Source organism: Mixophyes fleayi, chromosome 2, assembly GCF_038048845.1.
Source record: "Mixophyes fleayi isolate aMixFle1 chromosome 2, aMixFle1.hap1, whole genome shotgun sequence".
NCBI lineage: Eukaryota > Metazoa > Chordata > Amphibia > Anura > Limnodynastidae > Mixophyes > Mixophyes fleayi.
The window spans coordinates 280873700-280896556 of NC_134403.1; the positions used below are offsets into that span (position 1 = coordinate 280873700).

At 37.3% G+C, this 22857-nt stretch overlaps 1 protein-coding gene across 2 annotated transcripts in view; it reads right to left on the minus strand.

The window, feature by feature from the left end:
- The window catches only part of TAFA3 (TAFA chemokine like family member 3), a 321120-nt gene that overhangs the window by 55135 nt on the left and 243128 nt on the right, over positions 1-22857 (minus strand). For both annotated transcript variants that reach the window (XR_012688152.1, XM_075196265.1), the window contains exon 3: positions 238-387. Coding sequence is in view for 1 of the 2 variants with exons in the window: in XM_075196265.1 (XP_075052366.1) it covers positions 238-387 (150 nt within the window). In the remaining variant the exon portion in view is untranslated. The remainder of the gene's footprint in view (positions 1-237; positions 388-22857) is intronic.

Sequence of the window (22857 nt, forward strand, 5' to 3'; positions counted from 1 at the left end):
GCTTACAATCTAACAAAAACAAACGCCTTTAGCTCAACTTTGAGTATATACATGAATTGGCTTTTATTTGGCTGCTAATTCATTTATTAAACATCAGGATATTCAAAGTCTGTGTATGGGTCTTCGGTGTTACCCCTTCAATGTATTACTAATACACAAACTGACATAAATCATGTTTTGCAACAAAACTGCGTATTCCCATGATCCACAGATAAATTTCCTGAATGCAGTGCTTACCATCTACACATGAAGGTGCTGCCCTTGTAGTCCCTGCAACTTGTCCAGGAAAACAGGAGCATTTTACTGTCTGTGAGCGTTCCTCAATTTTGTTCTTATTGCAGCATCTGTGAGCAGCGATCACTTCACATGTGCCAGGTTCCACGTGAACTGTAAGGGCAAAAGACAAGGAAAATGTAATAACAGAAGGAACTTCTCTTTGTCTGTCAGAAAAATCAATGCACCAAAGTGAAAAAATTATTGCACTTGACCCATGGAAAGGCATAGTAATACTGGGGCTTGTACGTGCGAAGGATAGGCGTGCATGGTTTCCACTTACTACACCATGTATTTGCAAGGTGGTTGCAATGCATTTGGCCTCCAGGTTATTATTATTATTATTTTTTATTTATAGGGCGCCACTAGGTATCTGTAGCGCCGAACAGGGACAGACAGAAATACGATACAGGGTGAGACAGCAGGGTACAGTTAACAAAAAGCACAGTAACTGAGAAGCTCAATGTACAGCTAGATGAGAGGTGAGAGCCCCCAGCGGGGTAGAAGGGCAGGAGGACCTCACGGAAGAGACAAGGAGCTGGAGAGCAGAGTTAAGGTGGTGGAGAACAGAGGGAAAGGAGGCCCTGCTTGAAGGAGCGTACAATCTAAGGAGTTGAAAGCACCTGACAATTTTCCTGGTCATCAAACTCTGGGATTTGGTCATAAAACACAAAATAATGTCTATGGAGCTTTTTGTTGTCTTAGACAGATACTGTTTTTTGTGCCCTACTACTAGTTTTTTTGCATTCAATGGTAATATGATAAAACTAAATTTTTGACATTTAACTGTATTATTGACTGAAGTCTTCTTGTGTATAATATTACTTTCGCTGAACATTTAAATCTAATATCTACTCTTTAAATAAAACAGTTTACATATGAAAGAGATAACTAATACTTTTAGTTTGTACTAAAATGCACTTTACACTGTCATTGAGCCCCATCTCTGTAGGTGTGAAAGTATAAAAGAAGCATAATTTTACAACTCAGACATTAAATGTAAACTGGATTCTATGGTGATAAACTAAGTGCAATTATAAGTTGATTTTATGTTGCTTTTGACCCAGGAGTAAATTCAGCCTTCATCTCACACTCTGGCATTCAGATCAGGAAGCGTGCCTTCATTTTATGATCTGATCTTCCTGTCATTAAAATTCTTGCAGTGTGTTCCCTCTGTACCATAAAATAATGATGACCTATGATAGCATAAGGAAAGCACAGCAAACAGCGCAAACTATGAGCCTGTCAGGCTCTTTAGGTTCTGATCCTCGTTGCAAATTAGAATAGGAGAGCACTTAAACAGAAGAGAGCCTTCTTTTCAAGATATTTAAAAGAAGCCTAACACGTTAGGGGACATAAAACTATAATAATAAATATAATATTGGAATGCAAATGAAAGAATTAGGTAAAGGTAGTTCTGTGCCAATCTGTTCTAGGTCATTGTTTACTACAGTGGCAAATCTTATAAAAGGACACTTCTTTGGTACATCTTTTGTTGAAGACTGCCAGAAACCTGATGTAAGTAATTTAAACAAAGATGAGCCATAAGGGAATAATGCTTGCTGTTTTTTTGTAGATTTAAAGTGCCTTATGTGCATATATCTTTATGCATTATTTTTTTTCTGCTTCTGAACAAACATTATGTTCAAATGCAGTTAGAAACACAGATATAAAGTAGCATATTATATTGATTAAACATAACACCAAGTATATATGGAGTGAACTTCATATATCATTGAGTTTTGTATACTTATCACACAAGTGTAAGTGTAGGCTAACCTGTGACACTCCAGGTGCTGTGAAACTACACGTCCCAGCATACCCTTCCAGCAATAAACTGGTATATATTCGCAAAGCATGCTGGGACTTGTAGTTTCACAATACCAGGAGTGTCACAGGTTAGGCAACACTGGTGTAGGCAAATAGAAAGACTGACTAATCAGACTGGGGCATGAATAGAATAGGCTTAATTTATTAACCATTAATGCATGTTTTTAATAAATTGGTTATGTTCAAATGAGGCAGCAGTAGGTTAACATGACTCTCTTTTGCAATGTTTTTGCAGTTTCATCTGTGGTAGTTAATAATCTAAGTAAAGCAATTGAGGAGGGGGTTTGAAACAGGGAGGTCTCCTGAAATAGTTTGCTTTACCTTTAGTTTAGGACACATATAACAATCAAACAGATTTTCTATAGTTTCTACTGATTTTAGTTCAGCCTCTTCAGTCGCTTGAGAAGTAGGTTAGGAATATTCCTCAAAGTACAGCTTCTGTAGTGCCATTTGTATCCATTTTGCTGGTGAAACCATTCTTCCAATGCTTGTATATCGTTGTAATTTATTTTATGGCAAGATGACTATATAAATACGAAGTGAGTTTAATATGCTCTATGCAATTCAGATAAACTTGGATTATCCTATTTTAAACTCATTGGGCCTGATTCATTAAGGAAAGTAAAGCAAAAAAAATTAGTGACTTTAAACCTTGGCAAAACCATGTTGCAATGCAAGCGGTGCAAATGAGTTCATTATTTTGCAGATAAGGGAAATACTGGCTGTTTTTCATGTAGGACACAAATATTTGATAGCTCTATTTTTACACTGATATTAAAATTTGATCTAGGACATGCCCATCTCCAATTATAAATCTGTGCCCACTTTTTAAATGTACCTCCCCCTCCAATACAACATGCTTTTGCTAAGGTTCAAAGTTACTCATTTTATTTTTGCTTTACTTTCCTTAATGAATCAGGCCCGCTATGTCTGTTTTTAAGTAATTACCAATATTTCATAGTCATCACTACAACAACTCTAAACAAAGTTTTGCAATAAATTGGTTCAATGCTGTTATACCTGTGCAAAGGTAAAAAAATTAGTAAATTTTGTCCTGAACAAAACCATGTTACAGTGCAAGGGGTACATATTAGTTTATTATTTTACACATAAGATAAATACTGTCTGATTTTTATGTAGTACACAAATACTTGATAGCTTATTTGTACACTGAAATTTAAAGTTGATTTAGGACATGTTCTAACCCAATTATAAATCTGTCCTCATATTTTAAATTTAACCGCCCCTTCCCCCCTTCTAAAACAATATGGTTTTGCCAAGGTTCAAAATTACTCAATTTTTTTGCTTTACTTTCCTTAATGAATCAAGGCCCACTGTGTCCAATGCTGTTGTGTAAAGAGGTATTTAATATAATATTATGACATTTTATTTATTCTTGTCTGCTTGCTACAACTAAACAGTGTCCTGAGACTCCCAATATAGTCAGATTTTTGCTTAATCAATGACTTCTGACGTGTGGAATAAACCTCATTTAACCCCATCCCTGCTGTAGGTTATGCAGCCCACTGGGTGAGCATCTCCATTTGGCAGTAAGGTATTCTCCACTAAAATTCTCTGCACTTCAAAGAGATTAACAAACTTCAATTTATACAAGTAGCAGCAACAATTTTTTTCTCTGCCAATGCAGCTTTCTTTATTAAATTGCCAACATAACCCAATTATTCCTGGGCTTGTATGTTATACTACTATTCAACAGATGGTGAATGTCAGCGGACTTGACTTTATTCAAAAATTTAACATATATATTACTTTTTACATAAGCTAGAATCAGAAGTTCAGATTGTAACAGATTCTTTCAATTCTCTCTTTCGCCCCTGGAGTCTGAGCAAACTACTGTCAGCACCTGCCTTGATAATTTGGACTGGTCTTTTACAGCAAACTCTGAACTGTACATATTATCCTTTTCTGAAGTAAAAATGTTATAGCTAAAAAAATAATCAAACCTACATAATTAAACATACAATGATGGGACATAATGACTTACATGTTATGTTCTCAAGATTATGTAAACCTGGGATGCCTTCAAAATTAGAAGTATTGTTATAATTTAGGGCTTTACATCAGGTATAAGAGCTCCTGTCTCTAAATTTCAAAGGGCCGCACATTACCCTTAAGCGCAGAAATAAGTTAAAAAAGCGCATTTAATCATAGAAAGAGATACCGGTCTGTAACACTATAGCAGCAGACTTTTTAAACAGGTATTACAAGCTATAACAATCAAATCTGATAATAAAACAGTAAGAAGCTGAGGGCTGGCTGTTTTCCTTTGTCAGTATAGAATATTTATTTATTTTCATGATTTATTATGGTATTAATACATATCTGTGCTATAGAGCGCATCATTCAAGGTAATACAAGGGTTTTACAGGACCTCTATGTATTTCATTGAAAAGTCATTGCATGCATGGTAATGCCAAGAGACATTCTACCTATTTTACAGTTTTATTTCTGACACCTGTTAAAATATATATATTGCTATGGTAACTTCCATTTATTAATAAATACAAATAGTGTATAGAGAGAATGTAGATTTTCTGTGCATAGTCTGTTGAATGTATGATTGTCTTTTGGTGTGGGTATTACTTGACATCTTTCAGTGCATTAGCTTTAAATGATCATGTGATAGTAATGTCACAGGGAACCTCTGCCCAGAACAGCTAATTTAACTAACGCCAAAGACATTGACATTTTTAACACAGGAGGGACACCGTTTTAAAGTCGAATGACATGGTGTTCACTTTTAACATTGTTAAAGATTTTTAAAAAAATGCATTACAGTTACACTTTATGACTAGTCTTTTGGTTCAGCATGCTTTCATAGTATGGAAGTATTGTGTGCACTAAAAACATGGTAATCTCTACCTAGTAGACTAGGAAAAAGTAGCTGTTGGGCACTGGGTGCTGTAGGGCACTGGATGAACTGTTTTTAAATATGGCATTTTGCATGCCAATATATGTCCGAGTCTCCTCCCAGCCTTTCAAAATTACTAGAGGGCCTCTGCCTGGTTCATCAAACTTACAGAAAGATCATTGCCATGACAACACTTTTCTATCCTCTGTAGCCCAGACAAAGCCACAGGAGGTCCGATTGGAGGGTAACCATAACTCTGATCCTGAGTACTGGGCCAAGATTAAATGTGGCGTAGTTAAATCTTCAACATGCATGCGCATTAAAGGAAATTCTTGCAAAATATATTATTGCTGGGATCTAGTCCCCACCAGGTTGCACACCATCTACCCTTCCACATTCTGACTCTTTCGGAGGGACAGTGGTCAAACAAGTACTTTTAGAAACATTTGGTGTACCTGTTTAAAATTCTGTGCATTCTGGTTGGAGATTATATATTTAATTAAATGTCCAACTTCTAGACACTACTGAATTGTATATGCATCCCCTTCTGGTCCAATGTGTCTTGAAATATAATAATATGCCAATCAAACATGACTGCCCAGTGGCAACTTGCTTGACTACCTCCAAATGGAAGGCCCTGGGCCCCCCTGAGCTTTCTAGTGTGATCAGCAGAACATAGCTAGATCACTTGATATGCTAAACATATTGCGGGACAACAAGAAACCGTTCACCTCCACTTGATTACATGATTAGTACATTTCAACTCACCTTCACCAGTCTGAACTGCTTGATGATGCTGCTAGCATGTTAGATGTCCCTCACTCCCCTATCTTTCCTGCATCTCCTGTCATCTTAACAGGGGCTGTCCACCGCCACCTTACCTTGACACATACTAGACAATGAACATAATGGGCCATTATGTCATTAAAGAAAGTCATTAAAAAAAGTAAGGCAAAAAAAAGGACTAAATGCTTTCTGGGACAAACCATGTTATAATGCAAGGGTTGCAAATTGGTTTATTATTTTGCACATATCTTAAATACTGTCGGTTTTTTCATCTAGCACACAAAAACTTGATATCTTTATTTTTACACTGAAATTTAAAGTTGATCTAGGACATGCTCTACCCCAATTATAAATCTGTTCCCACATTTTAAATTTACCTCCCTCTCCATTGCAACATGGTTTCACACAGGTGCAAAGCTAATATTTTTTTATGCTTTGCTCTTCTTAATGACTCAGGCCCAATGACTCCACAAGAAAAATTGTAGAAATATAACAACTAACTTAAAGTTATCATTTGTTTCTACAAAACTTTGTTTCATATTACCTTCTTTAAAATTGGGGTACAGTATGGCATAATTGGGTGTGTGTGACCAGGTCCAGAAAGGACTCAAAAATATAACAGTAGTCAAAAATTTAGCGGACACATTACCCTTAGTTTACTCATGGCCTGAAAATGTAGAAAACTCAAATCTATCTCTAGCGGTAGGACTCTCTTTTCTTATTCCGTGTAGCTCTTGCATTACCTCTGTTCTACCAGAGGTGCTGCTGTTGTGAACTTTGGAACTTTATATGTAGGACTTAATCTACTTCCATTGTTCTGATTACCTGCACATGCTTCCCTGGCTGTATAGTCCTGCCTCTCATACAGTGCTCTGCTGGTCATTAATTGGTACCTCAGTACAGTGGTCTACTGATAGTTCAAGCTTCCTGCTTTGCTAGTCTGTTTTCCTGTTTTGATCTTTCTGCATTTCAGTATTCTGCTTCCCTCGTGTTTCTGGTTCTGGGTGTAACCATTATCACAACCTTATTATTTGCAACTTCCAGCATTAGATTTTCCATCCAGCAAACTTGTCATCATTTAAACCTGTGTCTGCAAATGTCCACTATTGTGAGTGTTCAGCTCATCCCATGTATTTGCCTGCTGCTCATTGTGTATAACATGCTCTTCAGAGACCGTGTATCTCTCATACATATGCTGCCATACCCTTATTGTGCTACTTTGTATTTTTGGTTATCCTGCTACCTGAACTGTTGTAGTTATTTCACTACACTTATGATAGTGCAACACAGCCATATCATGGACTATGCACTGTTCGCCATTGTATTTGCTGTGCTCCATTCTCCATCCTCAGGGCTCCACTATTTTCCTGCACATGAGTGTTTGAACATAAATAAACTACATCATCTTTCACCTACTACTAATTCCTCATCAATTGTTACAACACACAGTTAATCTTAGCATCTAGAATAAACCATTCCATGACAACTACAGCTAACCCAATACATTGTATTGAGGCTACCAATCTTTTAACACTGCCCTAAGTATTTTGAGTGAATATGCAAAAATGTGAAACTGACACACTAATACTTCTCTATCCACTACCCCTCCACCAATATATTTACTCAAAAACTAGATGGATAGTAAACATAAAGTTGCATAAAGAAAATAATATTTATGCTGCTCCTTGACTAGTGCTAACTTAGGCATGTGTGTGTCTAGTTTCCCAATCATAATAAATACGGCCCTTGATCATGGCAATCAGGAAGCAATACATATAAAAATATTGCTCAACTTATTCCACTAACTGAGGTACCACTAAGATGGGTCAACAAACATTTAGAGGGGCAAGAGAATTTTAGAAATAGAGGAAAACATATTGATTATATTAAAATTAAAAAAATGTAAGTGACCATAAAATAACCAGAAATCAGAGTGCTGCAAGCATTGTGGTACCCAGAAATGTGACGAGATGGGGGTGTTGGCACATTCAAACTAGGAGTTTAGCCTGGACAGAGAAACATGCGGGGTAGAAAGAGAGAGATACAGAAAAATGAGGGGCCAGAAAGAGGTGAGTTCTGGCACCTTTTTTCTTACAAAAAAAGCGCTACACATTATATATATATATATATATATATAAGCATGCAGCACACAAAATAATTTTAAGTACCGGGAAGGCAAAAACTATACCTAAACTGTAGCACAATAAATATCGTTCATATTGCGATTGAGCATAACACAACCACAGAACAACAAATTATTATGTACATGGGACATTATATAATTATGAGTTAACAAGTTAACAATTATATTACAGTAAGCCTCTTCTCAGTACTACTAATGCTGTATGTGCAAACTTTCTCACTAAAATGTTTGACTAGTTGCATAACAATTACAAGATCACTTAAAGAGATGTAAAGTTAGCATGTGAAAAGACCATTCGGACTTTTCATCTCTTTCAATGTTCCCATTGGCCCAATAGTTCTCGGTGTGTATCTGCCAAAGGAACACATAATTTATTTGCTCTTACTGCCTCCACATTGCAGACTGTGTAAACACACTGCAGTGCTAGTAAGCTATGTGAAGGCAGAATGCAGAACCAAAAAGCAGATAAATGCTAAGTTCATGTGGCTGACATAGAGGGGCAATCATTATAACAAATTGCAGTATTTGAACACAAGATTTGCTTTCAGCTCTGGAAGCCTCTACTCTGTTCTCCTGAGCATACACAGGAATCAACAAATGTGCAGCGGAGCCCTGTTTCTCTAATCCCACTGTGGTGAGAATTAGAAGATGAATTGAAAAGCCCAAAATGGAGCTTTGTGAAAGCCTCCACAACAGTAAATAACTATTACCATTTTGGATATGCATCACTAGGGCCCCCCTCACTGCCAAGCCCCATAACATCTGCAGGGAGAGTTATGTTGTTACTTATGCCCCTGCTTATATACGTGTCTACTCTCCAGGAATGTCTGTAAAGCTCCCGAATTTTGGGGATTGACGAACAATCAGACACCCTCCCAGATCCTGTTGGTGGCAGGGCTCAATGAAACCATTTACATAATTAAATCCCGCCCCTGCTGAAAAAAGTCCTGTGAATCACAACAGTACATGGTAGGGATTAGACTACAGTGCTGTGATCATGTCGCGTCACCATCTCTCCACTTGCCACTTCATCTCCCCTATGCGATCCCCCGGAGAGGGAGATACAAAGTGTTGGCAAATATGTGATATATATATATATATATATATATATATATATATATGTATATATATATGTACCCGAGACAGAAAGCACCAGTGTTCTACTCCGTTAAGAAAAAGTAGATGGTGCATCTATATTGGTTATCTTAACAGTCTTCAAAGAGTACTTAGTACAGAATTTGAAACATACTGTAGGATTTGGTCAGCTATAGTCTGCTCCTCCACATCTACTAATCAAATACAATTGTAAGTTTTCCTGTTTAAAAAAGAGATAGCGCCTTACAATATTTGGAGGGTACGTTTTTAGAGTCTATAGAATGGTCCCCAAGAAGTTGCTGTACTAGAACCCGAAATTCCTCTTGGCAACCCTTCTAAAGATAATACCCTATGTGAAACCATGGTATTTTCAAATTAGTGAAGAGCGAAGCTGCTGTGAAATTTTGCAAAATTTGAGTTTCGGAATGCAATAGGCCATATTGTAGAGGTGCAAAGTTCCAGCAATATAAGGCTATGCTTTTGCTTTGCTATATGAATGCTATTCTGTGCAAAATTGTACGGCCAGATTTTGGAAGAAAGAGGATATTTTTCTTAACAGGCTCGAAAATGTCACTAATCTCTAGTTTAAACTCTTTTCTCGGGTTCTAAAAGTATGTCACCTTTAGATTCATACATTGTGGATGCATGTGAATTTATTCTAACAAATACAGTGTCACGTCGAAATATATAGCAAATATGTATTTGAAAAGCTATAAAGAAAAGCAAACATGGAAGACGTTAGTGTGTCTCTGTTGACGTGCTGATTGCTAGATGGTCTCTTATACAGTTAATCAGAAGACTGCATCATTCTTAAGTGACTCCTGAAACAACCAATTTAGTGTTTGCTGGAGGGCATAGCTGGAAGAAACATGTTTGATTTGATTTCAGATGAAGACCACATAGATTGTGACCTTGTCTGCCATATGCATATAATCTTGTAGTTCTATTTAGCAACACATACTGCAACTGTAGTAAAATACTGCAACTATAGTAAAATGAAAGCACTCAGCCACTTACCACTTAAAAAGTAGCAGGTGTGCATGATATCAAAAGATTCTTGATTCATTAAACATCAAGGAAATACTTTTTTGACCATACATTACAAAGATAGATTAAATATTTATAACTCAAAAGTATAAAAAAGAAAATATTTTACTATCTGCCAGGAGTACTCCTTCATTTAATGATACTAAAAAATAGTTAGAAAATCATATATTTACTTAAGGTATTGAAACTTGACTCAGTCACAGTCATGACTGTATTCACGATATAGACACATGACTAAGGCAGCGCTGTGTCATGACTTACCTGTCCTCGATCCAGTGCAGTCTAGTGGTGCCATTACTCGGCACATCCGTGTGATGGCTGATGGCCAAGCAGATGGGTGTAAGCTTGTGTGGGGCACAATTACATATTTATGGCATATGCATTTACAATGCCTAGGGTAACATTGACTCTAAATATAGGACAGCTGTGCAAAGCATCAAACCATGTCTGATGTATAAGAGGACATAGCATGCACTTTGTAATAGTGCTCAATACTGGGGTCAAATTTGTACTCAAGTAAAATTAGAGGTCAGATTGGAAACCCAGCTACTTATGTCTGAAATGTCATAGGCAGTCATACAAAGGAGATAATCGATGTATTAAATTGTTTGCATATTTGCAATACAACTTAAAACAGCAGATCGAGTGAGGACATGAAAGTTTTGTCATTGGGGCAAACAGAAATAATTGGCCAATGGTGCATAAGTGCTATCAGATATTTCTGAATGAATACCGAGAGCTACTCAATGAAATGATAGCCATATCCTTCTGAAGCATAGGCATCACTACACTTCTATGTAATAATCTAAGCCTTGTGAGGAAATATACATTGAGGGACATTTATAAAAGTGTTCTACAGATAACTGTGCAGAAGAAGTCTTTGTAGACTGTAGTCTGTGCAAACAGTCAGAAACTTGGTTTCCTTTTCTAAACTGTACTAGAAAAAATGATTAATGATGAGTATATAAAAATGAGTATAATTTTATGTTTGCTTTACAACACTATTTTTTTCTACACAATTACCTGCAGAACAAGGTTCTTAAACGTCCCCATGTGCGTCTACTGGTATGAGCAAATGAGACCCATTACCAGCCATATGCAGCAGGTGCTGTATACACTGATTGCACATGACTGAGTATTATGATCAGCATTCAAAGGACACTCCACCTCAATGATAACCTGGAAAAACAGAATAATCTTATTTTTCTCCCTTGTCAGCCCCCCCTTGCAGCACAATGAGCACGTAGTGACGGAATATTTCAATTAGTGACAGGGTATATACATTTCATTAATTGTGCTGTAACCAAGGTTAATTCAGTTATCTCACCTTGAAACAACACTGACTGTACTATTGAGTCTGAACTTCCCAATGTTTCTTGCATTAAAATATCAATGAAAAAGTATAAAATACTTCTTATATCTGAAATATTCTGCATGTTATAGAGCAATATAGAAATTTTCCTTTCTGATTATATTCCAGTCATGTAAGAGCAAGTACTGTGAGAGCAAGGCAATTACCCAAGAGAGTCATAAACCAGCATCACAGCTGCATCCAAAATGCAACATCTGGAAGCTGTTGGACAAGCACATGGTTACACACTTGGCATAGAGCAGCTAGCCCAGTTGTTATGTGTTCATTTTAAATCCCAGGCAAAGATGGAACCTTCTGAATGCATCTGGAAGTCCTCTACGCATACACACGATTAGTGGTCAAACTACAGGTGAGGACATGTTATAATAATATGCAGGTTTTAAAGCAACTTTGTGCTTTTAACTGTCCCTCTGCATATATGACAATATAACCATTTAGTCATTAAATTTTAGGGCTTGTTTACAAGGGCATTAAAAAACAATGCATAGACAAAACCTTGTACTTTGTTCTGTCTGTAACAGAGGGTCAATTATCACATCTCAAATCTTCCCTGCAGCATAGCATGAAAACTAATGAGAGCTCTCATAGACCTCCTTTTTATTTTATGGAACATTTAAATTTCTGAATTCTGATGGCAACATCCAAAATGACAGAACACAATGCAAAAGCGAAAGTGAGTCTACACAGGTCAATGCTTTTACATTGGTTTATGGCTTATCAGTGTCAAAGGCATTACATAGATTTTATGAACTCACTGGAAAAAGCATGGGCTGAACAAATTTCATGTCACATGGGGTGTCCCCATTAGCTTTTTCAGTATTATTGGAGTTCTATATTAAATGCATTATAATTTCAAAGTAAAGCAGCTACTTTATTTTTTACACCTCTACTGTTTTGTATACTTTTGAGCCAGGCCAGCAGAAGCTGATTCTAGAGTGGGGACGGGTGGTGGCTGAGTCATTAAGGAAAAGCAAAGAAAGGAGTAAATATTCTCCTGGTCAAACCATGTTACAATGCAAGGGGTGCAAATTAGTTTATTATTTTGCACATACCATATTTCCCCATGTATAAGGCGCTCCCATGTATAAGACACACTTTAATTTTGGGCCCCAAATTTGAATTTTTTTTTTTTACAGTAGCTGTCAAAAAAGGCAGGGAGAGTGTATGTATATATATATATATATATATATATGGGGCGGGCGCGATGACTTCACGCCCGTCATGCACTGCGAGCGCCACACGGAGGAGGGGACCCGGATCGCCAGCTGACCGCAAGGTAAGTATTTTCTTTTCTTTTTTTTTTTTTTGCAGGATTTTTTTTAGAGCTGCCTCTGAAGGGTCCCATGGCCTCTGCCCTTTGTGCCCAATGGAAGAGACGGCCCTGGTCTCCAGTCTATTGTCACTCTCCACTAGATTCTTACTGCCTGCATGCAGAGATCAAACACTAATATCACACTGTTTCTGGCAGACAAAGTGGAGAAGGAACCACAGAGCTAGGTTCTTGTCTTAAATCACACAGTTTGCTGGTTACATTATTGACTCCCCTGAAGCAGTCCAGCCAGAACCATAATCCTCTCCAGTCCTGTTAGATCAATGAAGGAGCGAATATCAGTTCCCATATGACAGCTTTTTAAATCATGTTTAATTCCCAAAGAGGAGGAGAGTTTATACCAAAGCCAATATGATAGGGTGAGCTTATCTGAGTAGGGCAGTCCTAAGAGGGAGCCCCCGAGATTGATGGCTCCAGCTTGCCTATTAGATAAGGTTTGAGCACCAGTGAGGTCCCATTGTTCAAAACAGGGGGTAGATTGATGGGGTAACGTTGATTATGTAAGACTTCCATGCTATTAGCATGATTTTAGTGGTATTAGAGGCTGTGTAGAGTCCTCTCCATATGGTATGTATTGGCGCCTCGGGTGTTTGCAACCCCATTTAACCTCACTATTTTAGTTCTGGCTGGGAATAAGTAGACTAGTTTGTACTCATGGTTGTATTTTCTGGGGATGTGATTCCAGTCCTTTTCTCTATAACAAACACTTAGCAACAATCTAAACTTTCAAAAGAAAAAAATGGTACACTTTGCATAATGCAAATGACCCCCATCTCCCATCTAAGCACACATTTGAAAACAACAAAGTACTTCTACATATTTAAGAGCTGAGTTTTATTACTACTAAAAGCACATCAATTACTTATGCTTTGCTACTATTTAGTCAGTAACAGTGTCTTTTAGATCACCCATATATTTTTTTCACTAGCTTAGACCAATTGTATTGGGAAGGGGAGGAGATGAAAAGCGGTTGAAGCAAAGAGAAAATGCAGTTGGATTCAAGTGCCTCAGGCAAGAAGATGTATGGATACCTAAACCATTTTCTGGTGAGTCTTGTCTGTGTCGCTCACATGGTGAAAGGGGTGGATGACATTTGTATAAAGTGCAGCCAGAGAATAGGCTGTGTATGTAAGTGTGCACTGGTCTCTGCATTATAAGGTCATCACTTGGATGTTGTTTGCTCCTTATAGTGGCAGCTTGGATGGTCTTTGCATTGTATGATTGTGACTTGGATGTTATCTGTACTGTATGGCCCTTACTAGAATGCTCTCTGTATTGTTTTTCAGACACTAGGATTCTCACGGTGTTGTATATTGATCACTAGGATGATCTCTTTACTGTAAAGTAGTCACTAGGATGTTCTCTGTATTGCATGGTGGTCACTACGATGCTCTCTGTAATGTTAAGTGAGCACTAGGATGCTTACCATATTGTTTGATGGACACTAGGATGATCTCTATATTGTTTGGTGGACACTTGGATGCTCTCTGTATTGTGTAGTGGTCACTGGGATGCTATCTGTATTGTATGGAGTCCATTAGGGTACACATTTTATTGTATGGCATCAGTAGGATGTTCTCTGAATTATTGAACCAACAATAGCATGCCCTCTGCATTGTATAGTGGACACTAGGATCTTTTCTGTATAGTATGATTTTCACTAGAATTCTCTCTTTATTGTATAGCAGTATCTAGGACTCTCCTTGTATTGTAAAGTTGTTACAAGTATAACATGTCATAATGTACACTAGGATTCTCTCTCTATTGTGCATAGGTCCCTAGAATGCTCTCTGTATTGTATGGTGAGTAATAGGAGGCTATCTGCATTGTATGTCACTAGGATGCGGTCTATATTAATAACTATCAGTAGCACAGTAAAAAATAATTATTCAAAACAGTATAATACTGGCTTTGTATTAATTGTAATACATTTTGCATGGCATATTCAATTGTAAAGTGCAATGGAATTTGCTGGCGCTATATAAATAAATGATGATGATGATGATGGGAGTATTTTTGTTTAATATAAACATAAAATAATGATGAATAGTTGATGCTAGTGCTTACATGTAATCATAGTTATAATTGAAACTATGTGTTTTTTTATGTTTGAAAGCCACCCCTGCCCATAAAAAGATGCACAGAGAACATTGGAAGAATAGAACCTCTTCTTGGGTGCAGGACATTCCCACCACAATATCTGAAATACTCTTAAATTATTGGTGCAGGAGATAGTAAAGTAATATGTGTTTTACATTGCTAGGGAGAGTTTGCCCCCCAGTAAGAGGGCTCTGTATGTCCAGTGGAAGTAGTCATATAGCAGCAAAGAGTTCCTAGACTCAGGGCAGTCTCAGTTGTAGGCACTTATGGCAGCTGCCAGTGTGGGGAGGGCAGTCAGCAGAGGAAATTAAATCTCCCACTTTAGTGTAGTTTTTGTCCTTTACATTATGTTAGCACTTGTTGAATTGCTGATGATAGTGTTTACAGATAGTTAACCACAGTTATATGTAAAAGTAGGGCTGCCGTCAAGGGTCATCAGTGCACCCGTCCCCTGCCAATGATCCTGGTGGCAGCAAATTTCTCTTGACTTTGTGGTAAAACACAAGTCCAGCAGGGAAATGCCACTCCGCTACCATCTCTGGCTGTCATTTGAGGCTGCCTCTATTGCACAGTGAGACAAGAAAGGAGTGTTCTGACTGCAATCAAGCTAATTCTGACATTCTACATTGCAATTTGCATCAGATCTTACCAGTGACAAGAGTAAGGAGTATGTGTGCCTGAGCGATTAAGGAGAGCAAAGCATAAAAAAGGAGTAACTTTGCACCTGGGCAAAACCATGTTGCTTTGAAGGGGGAGTTAAATTTAAAATGTGTTGACAGATTTATAGTTAGGATAGGGCATGTCTTAGATCAACTTTAAATGTCAGTGTAAAAATCAAGCTATCAAGTATTTGTGTGCTACCTTAAGAAACAGCCAGTATTTAGCTTATGAGCAAAATAATAAACAAATTTGCATTGTGCCATGGTTTGTCCAGGAGCAAACTCCTTAATGACTCAGACTCTGTAAGTTTAAGTGGGCATGTGAAGAAGTTTGGCTGGCATATGGGGAGATCTGATGTCATGTAAGGAGGTCTAATGGACATATAAGAGGCATGTGGGGAGGTCTGACAGGCATGTAAAGGGTACGTGAGGAAGTCTGATGGCAAGGGATTAAATCTGATTGGTATGTGGGAAGTCTGTTGAGCATGTAAGGAGCATGTGGGAAGGTCCGATAAGCATGTAAGGGGCATGTGGGAGGTCATGAGGGGCATGCAGGAAGGTCATGAGTGTAGGTCTGAGAGACAGGAAATTGACATGTAAAGGGCCTGTGGGAAGTCTGATAGCATCGGGGAGGGAGGTCTAGGGGGCAAATAAGTGGCATGTGTGGAGGCCTGGGGGTCAAGTGGTGGTCTGAAAGCATGATGGGCTATTTTGGACCAAGTGGGAGTGTATGTGGGTGCATTTTGTGGAAAGTGGGGGTCTGAGTGCATGAGGGTTATTTTGAATGCATTTGGTGGAATTTAAAGCAAATGAGAGGCATTTTGGGATGAATTATATGTGTGTCAAGGTAATTTTTGGGATGTTTTTTCACTCTCAAAAATAAGGGTCTTACGCAGCCCTTTTAAAGGTTGGTTGAATGTATTGTATACTGTGTGATCAGTGTTATGTACTGTGTTCACTTTTTGATTGCCATTCCTTAATTCATTTACCTATACATTTTTCAAACAGGTCCCAACATTCCAGGATCCTGTCACAAACTTACTTGCTTTCATTCTGCTGATTTTCCTGTCTCTGTGTACAGCAGCACTTCCTAGTTTGGGCGGTCACGTGCTTGTGGCTGGGAGGTGGCTTTTACTATCTACATACTATATTAAGCTCACCTGGATATGGATATATATATATATATATATATATATATATATACACAGATATGTATCTTTTTATAATATACATACCTACTATGTTTCACACATATTGTTATGATATTGAATATGGTGGAATAAAACTGCTAGACACTATGGCTCCCATGACTGAATCGAAAATGTTATATTCATATTCAAATTTTTATTTTTATGACAGAATGCTAATAAGCACAACACTCCCTAGCACACTATTTAGCAGTTCCACCCTCTGCACAACATGTACAGTTTCTCCATGAGCAGTGATATCAGACCAGGCAAACTTATAAACATAAGGAACCTATTGCTGTCACTTATTAAATTGCTATAACACAGAAATGCATGACTAACACATTGATTTCAAATTAATTAAAGACAGCAGGCACAGCATTGCTAGGTTCCATTTTAGCTAGACTGTTACGCTACAATTTTAGCCCCCACTTTAAGTGGCAGCCTTCAAGTGAGTTGAAGATTTCCCCCGAGGAAGATTTTCCCTTAAGAAATGTACGACTTTCAGTGTGTAGGAGTTTAGCACATTGGCCCGAGCCCTGTGTTCAAGGGCAGCCAATGACATTTCAACCAATTAAGGTGTCAGGTCTGTGGGATGAAAAGATGTAATTGAGACAATAAAGGCAGAGAATGTTAAGTAATTACCACTACCTTTTAGTTATGTAAAACCCAGGACATCTAAAATGCAGTACAGTCAGTGGTAAATGTCAACAGACATGGTAACCTTAACACCACTATAATGGGTTTTGTTAACCTCTTCAGTACCAAAGACAAATGTGCACATTGTGTAGAACGGAAAACAAAAGAACCTTAATTCATGAAATAAAGTGGAATTTATATTAGCATTAAAATGATGTAAACAGTCACTGACAATTTATCCAAGAAAGCTTTGTATTTTAGTCTGCTAATCAGTTTTTAACATTTGTATAAAGTGTTTTTTTAACATCTCACCCCTTTTTCATGCACACAAATGTGTATCTTAGGTCCAAAATGAAAACAATCAATAGCCTGCATTGGGGTTTTCATTTAAATCATTGCCCTATTCAGAATAATGCATATCATATATATTTATTGAGTGACATTTAAAAAACAAAGCGAAAAAGAAAAAAAAAAACTCCAGGCAACTAACTAACTGATAATCAAAACCTTTCTGCATGGGAATTTAAGGTCTATGTCTGTTCCAGCAAATAGCATAAAGGACAATTCACTCAAAAGTTTGATAAATGCTGAGAGTAGAATTGTATTGAAAAAGCATTGTATAGCTTTCACAGTAACATTACCCAAAGGTCAGCATCACTCAGACTCACTGCATAAAAAGAGCAGAACATGAAAACGAACAAAAAGTTCCATTCTATTTAGTTCTTTCTAATGTTTCAAATAATTCAATTATAAAGATTTGCTAATTAAAGTTTACTTACAAGTGCATTGTATTATGGGAGGAAATTTTTTAAAATGATTAGGGGTACTCACGTTACCCCACCTCCCGTATGTGACTGAAAAATGTCATGTATAGATATGATTGATTAGTGGCTGCAGCAACTCAAATAGGTGCTCTTATACCCATTAAAAAAATGCAGCAAGTATTCTCCACTGTGCCGCATGAGTAAACAATTTCTTGTTGGCAGAATTTGGACAGTAAAAAAACTCTGCTCTTTCCGACTAAACTACACAATAAAGGCTGGCCTCACTTTCCCCATTGTCTTCCCCATCCACCTGCTGTGTTTCTACCTCCATTTACTTCCCTCCTCTCTGCCACTTTCACTCCTCCACCTTTTCTACAATGTTACCCTCTATCCACAGACTTTCAGGACTGTGAAAATCAGCTTGAAGCACAAAGACCAGAGCCCAACCACTTATCTCCATGTAAGTGAAAATGTTATTTTCTTTCAGCTAATGTTTACATTAGGCCTCCATGCTAAAAGTCTTCATCCAGCGGGTCAAGGGGGCGAAATGGGGATGGGAGGGGGCTGCCTGATTCCGTGTAATGGGCCTCACAGTATATGATGGCAGCCCTGTTTGAAAGGTCTGCTTTTTCTTTATAGACCATAGTATGATGCTATAGGTTGTCCTCCCTAGGCTGACCACACCCCCTCTTGCAGTTGGCCACATGCCGATGTAGTGGGCTCCTACCACTTCATTCCCCCGTGGGCCTTTTACGTTCCAATCCGACAATGCTCCCACATACTCACTCTGCCCAAATGAGAACTGTTACCAAATTTTAGTTGGGCAACTCCAGTTCTAGTAAGCTTCACAATGATACAAAAAACAAGAGATATGCAAGTGACTTGGAAATCAGAAGTAATTCAAGTCTGTATACCCAACTCAGTGATATAGCGAACAATATATTAACACATTAATAATGTACATGGACAACCTACTTTCCTTGCATACCAAAAAGACCTTTCTGTAGCAGAAGGTCAGTTTTAAAATTATGCTTAGCCTTCAATTATACTGAGTACATGCAAAGCTTTTGTGTTTTCTTAAAATTCACGGACAGCAATTCAGACTAAAACAAAAAAAAGCAAGAAATAAATATAATCATGCTACGATTTGCAGGAATGCAAATGTCCCCAACTGTTCATTTGATGCTACCATAGTTTTCAACCTTCATTAAAATCACTAGCAGTCTGTACTAAATAAGACACATTTCGCGCCCTCTGGTAAGAAAAAATAGAGATCATTAAAAATATCAACCAACAGTACTAGAATACACTTGGCATGAATGACACCTATAATTTTTGGTTTACAGAAGTTCGGAGGTCAATTATTTGCTAGATGCATTTACAATGACATTTTAAACATTTTAGATTTAAAAAAAATTATTTTCATTGCAAAAATGTTGGCCGTAAGATAATTTGTCATAACGTTGTCAATAAACATATATTGAATGGTTTGCAGCACTTTGAATGTTGCAGTATTAATAGTATTTCTACATGTACCCATTTTATTCAGGACAAATTGACAAATCCTATTTAATGTCACTGAAAAATTTAAATAATTATTTCTTAAGAATTCAAACTTCGTTACTTTATTTGGTACCCAGAAGAAAGCATATGGTGACTATTGTAAGCAGAGAAAATTGATATGAGAGATACAGTTTTCAGTTTCTATAAAAATGGAAACATTAAGCATGTGAAAATTGTGCTCTGAGAGTGCCCTGTTCAACTACACATGCACCAATATCGGCAAATTGGTCCAAAAAGTGGGGTGTTTGAGTCATCAAAATGAGCAGCAGCCCCAAGAATATTTGAAAGATCAGATCATTTTTAAGCATGCCTATAAATTTTGTCCATAGATCAACACTGTCAGCCTGTATGGAATCATCTGCTGATAATACTTAACATTTACCATGACCAAATTGGATATCAACTCTAATTTTTATAGTAAGATTAAGCATAATGAGTCTAAATTATATATTCATTTTTAGCAAAGGGAAGTAATTATTCTACGACCTGTATGCTAAACCCAAATCTCGCTAATAATTCCAGGATCCAGCTGTATCACACTGAATCTTGGATTTGGTGATAATAATAATAATTAAAATAATAATAATAATCTTTATGTCCCTTCAATCGCTTCTGACAACCTTCTTTCTTCTTAGTTAAAAAAAAAAAAGCAAAGGCTTAATAGAAATTGCTTCTATAGCGATGAACTTAAACACACAAAGGTTCAGTCATTAAAGATTTCATGCCGACTCATCCAACACAGAAAGGGTTTAAGGTCTCCAAACCCAGAAGTCCCTTGGTGTATATTTAATTAATAGGTGGGCCAGCACTTTGAGGGGCCCTTTAATTTTTCATTCAACAAGAATTCCCCTGTGATCCTGTAGGAATACACACTCTTTCTGTTATTCCAGTCTTTTTTTGTCAGCCATCTCTCAGGGATCATATAAGTCTGCTAAAATATTCATTACAGGCAGTACAGAAGTAATGTGTGACATGAAGAATTTTCTATGGCAGGAATCAGATGATGCTTACCATACTACTAAAAATAAAAAAAAGAAAGCATTGTAATTCCCTTTAAAAATTGCACAGTAAAATATTCTTCACTATGTTAAAGCAATATTCTAAAGAAATATCCAAAGATTTTAAAACATTATGTTATGTCACATACTTAAATATTGATGACTTTCAGGGTCAAGAAAGATAACTTTTGCTGATTTTAGCTCATATACAGTGACCATGCCTTTCCTGTATATTTAGAGTTAATATCAGTGTATCAGTGGACGCTGCCATATTTGCAAACTTCATGAGAGGTAAAAATAAAAATTGTTCTTAGACTGAAATAGAAATGGAACCAGCACATAATTAAGATCATGAATAAAACCTTGTTCACTGTTTTCTAAAGAAATAACACATTTTTTTCCAAACATATAACTTCTAAATGATACATTTAGGTAAAGTAAAATATAAAAAAGGAATTAGCTAAAATGACACCATATCAAGAAGGGACTCCCCATGCAATTTTAGGACGGACAACTGGCAGACACATTGTTAAAGCCTATGATCTTAGTATGCAAGTTAGACAGTTTACAAATATTAAAATATTTGTAAGTAAAGCACTGTTACACATGCATCTGACAAATCATTATCTCCTTTTTAAAAGCTCTCTGTTTGGCAAACAAAAATGACTGCTAGACATAGATATGGTCAGTCTGCTACACTGACACAGGTACACAGCTCTCAACATGTCAAGTGATGTCAGAGGGAGGATAAGAAGGATGTCACAGTGCAGACAGAGCTCAGAGGGGTGTTTTGAAGCATCTCTGCTCACTACATCATGTGTCATGTAACTATGGTTGCCATGATAATCCAGAATCTTAAATCATTAATAGCAGTACATGAAGAAAAAAACAAGGGGAAATAGCAAATGCAAAATATTTTCTTATAGCCCACTACACACCTAATTGGGGTAATAGTTTTTCTATAAACTAAATGCTTGCCAACACCTGCAGAACAATATGAAAAAATACATCATCTTTACTATGCGCAGTTTTACGGTGTTATATAGGCAACACACAAAGAGGAGAGGTCCATTGCTCCATTGCTAATTGTCATTGCTGAATTACAAATAATAGGACTGGCAGTCTTGGTCTTCTAAATCTGCAGTCAAATTGTACAGTGTTATAAAGGTAATACACAAAGAGGAGAGGTCCATTGCTCCATTGCTAATTGGCATTGCTGAAATACAAATAATAGGGCTGGCAGTGTTGTTCTTAATCTGCAGTCACATTGTACTGTGTTATCAAAATGGATTTCCAGCAGTACACAGAACACCAGTAGCACCAAGCAGTTGCTGGCACCAGTCATGATGATAGTAATCCCTCTATGTCATCTGCTAAAGCCTATGTTAAAGTGCATAATGTTTTTAAGTCAGGCAAACAAAAATATAAAAAAAAATACCTTTTATCTAGGTCTAGAAAAAAGACCTGTTATCCAGGCAAAGTTATCTGCAGAAAAAAATAAAATTGCCAACATGACATTCTACACACGCAGTGGCAAAGAAAGAATGAGGCCTTCACCTTTCTCTATGAGTGCTAGTTCTGCAACTGTCACTGAGGAATCTTCTTGTAAGGTCAGTCATGACCAAGCAAGACCTTGTCATTTGGAATTCAAAAGTGGTGTTCAAATACTTTTACGTGTAAAATCCGAGCTGGAAGAAAACAATAAGACATTAGAGGAAAATGTATGTTCAGATTCAGAAATGACACAAATCCCTGAGGAGAGTCTATCCACGAGTGCTATGTGTAATCCTGACCTTTCTGATAGTGTACCCATAAACAAGATTCCTTTCAGCATTTCTGCAGATGCGTGCATGAATAGCCCAAGTGTAGCCAGTGATACACAAATTGAGGATGCCACTTTGGAATTGCAACAGGATGAGTGGGATATTTGTGTAGCTGACGAGGGCGCTAAGGATGATGTTAATGAGGATGATGTTGTTTGTTTAAGTCCTGCACCAGTGGAAGCAGTTTTTGCACATGATAAGAAGAAGAACATTGTCATAGCTTGGCATAAGACCAAAAAATCCACCTCTTATGTGTGGAATTATTTTTACCCAAATCCTGACAACAGTTGTCTAGCAATTTCTAGCGTCTGTAAAGCCACAGTCATCTAGGAACCTCATCCATGTTACACCGTTTGAAGCGAGTTCATGGCAAGCT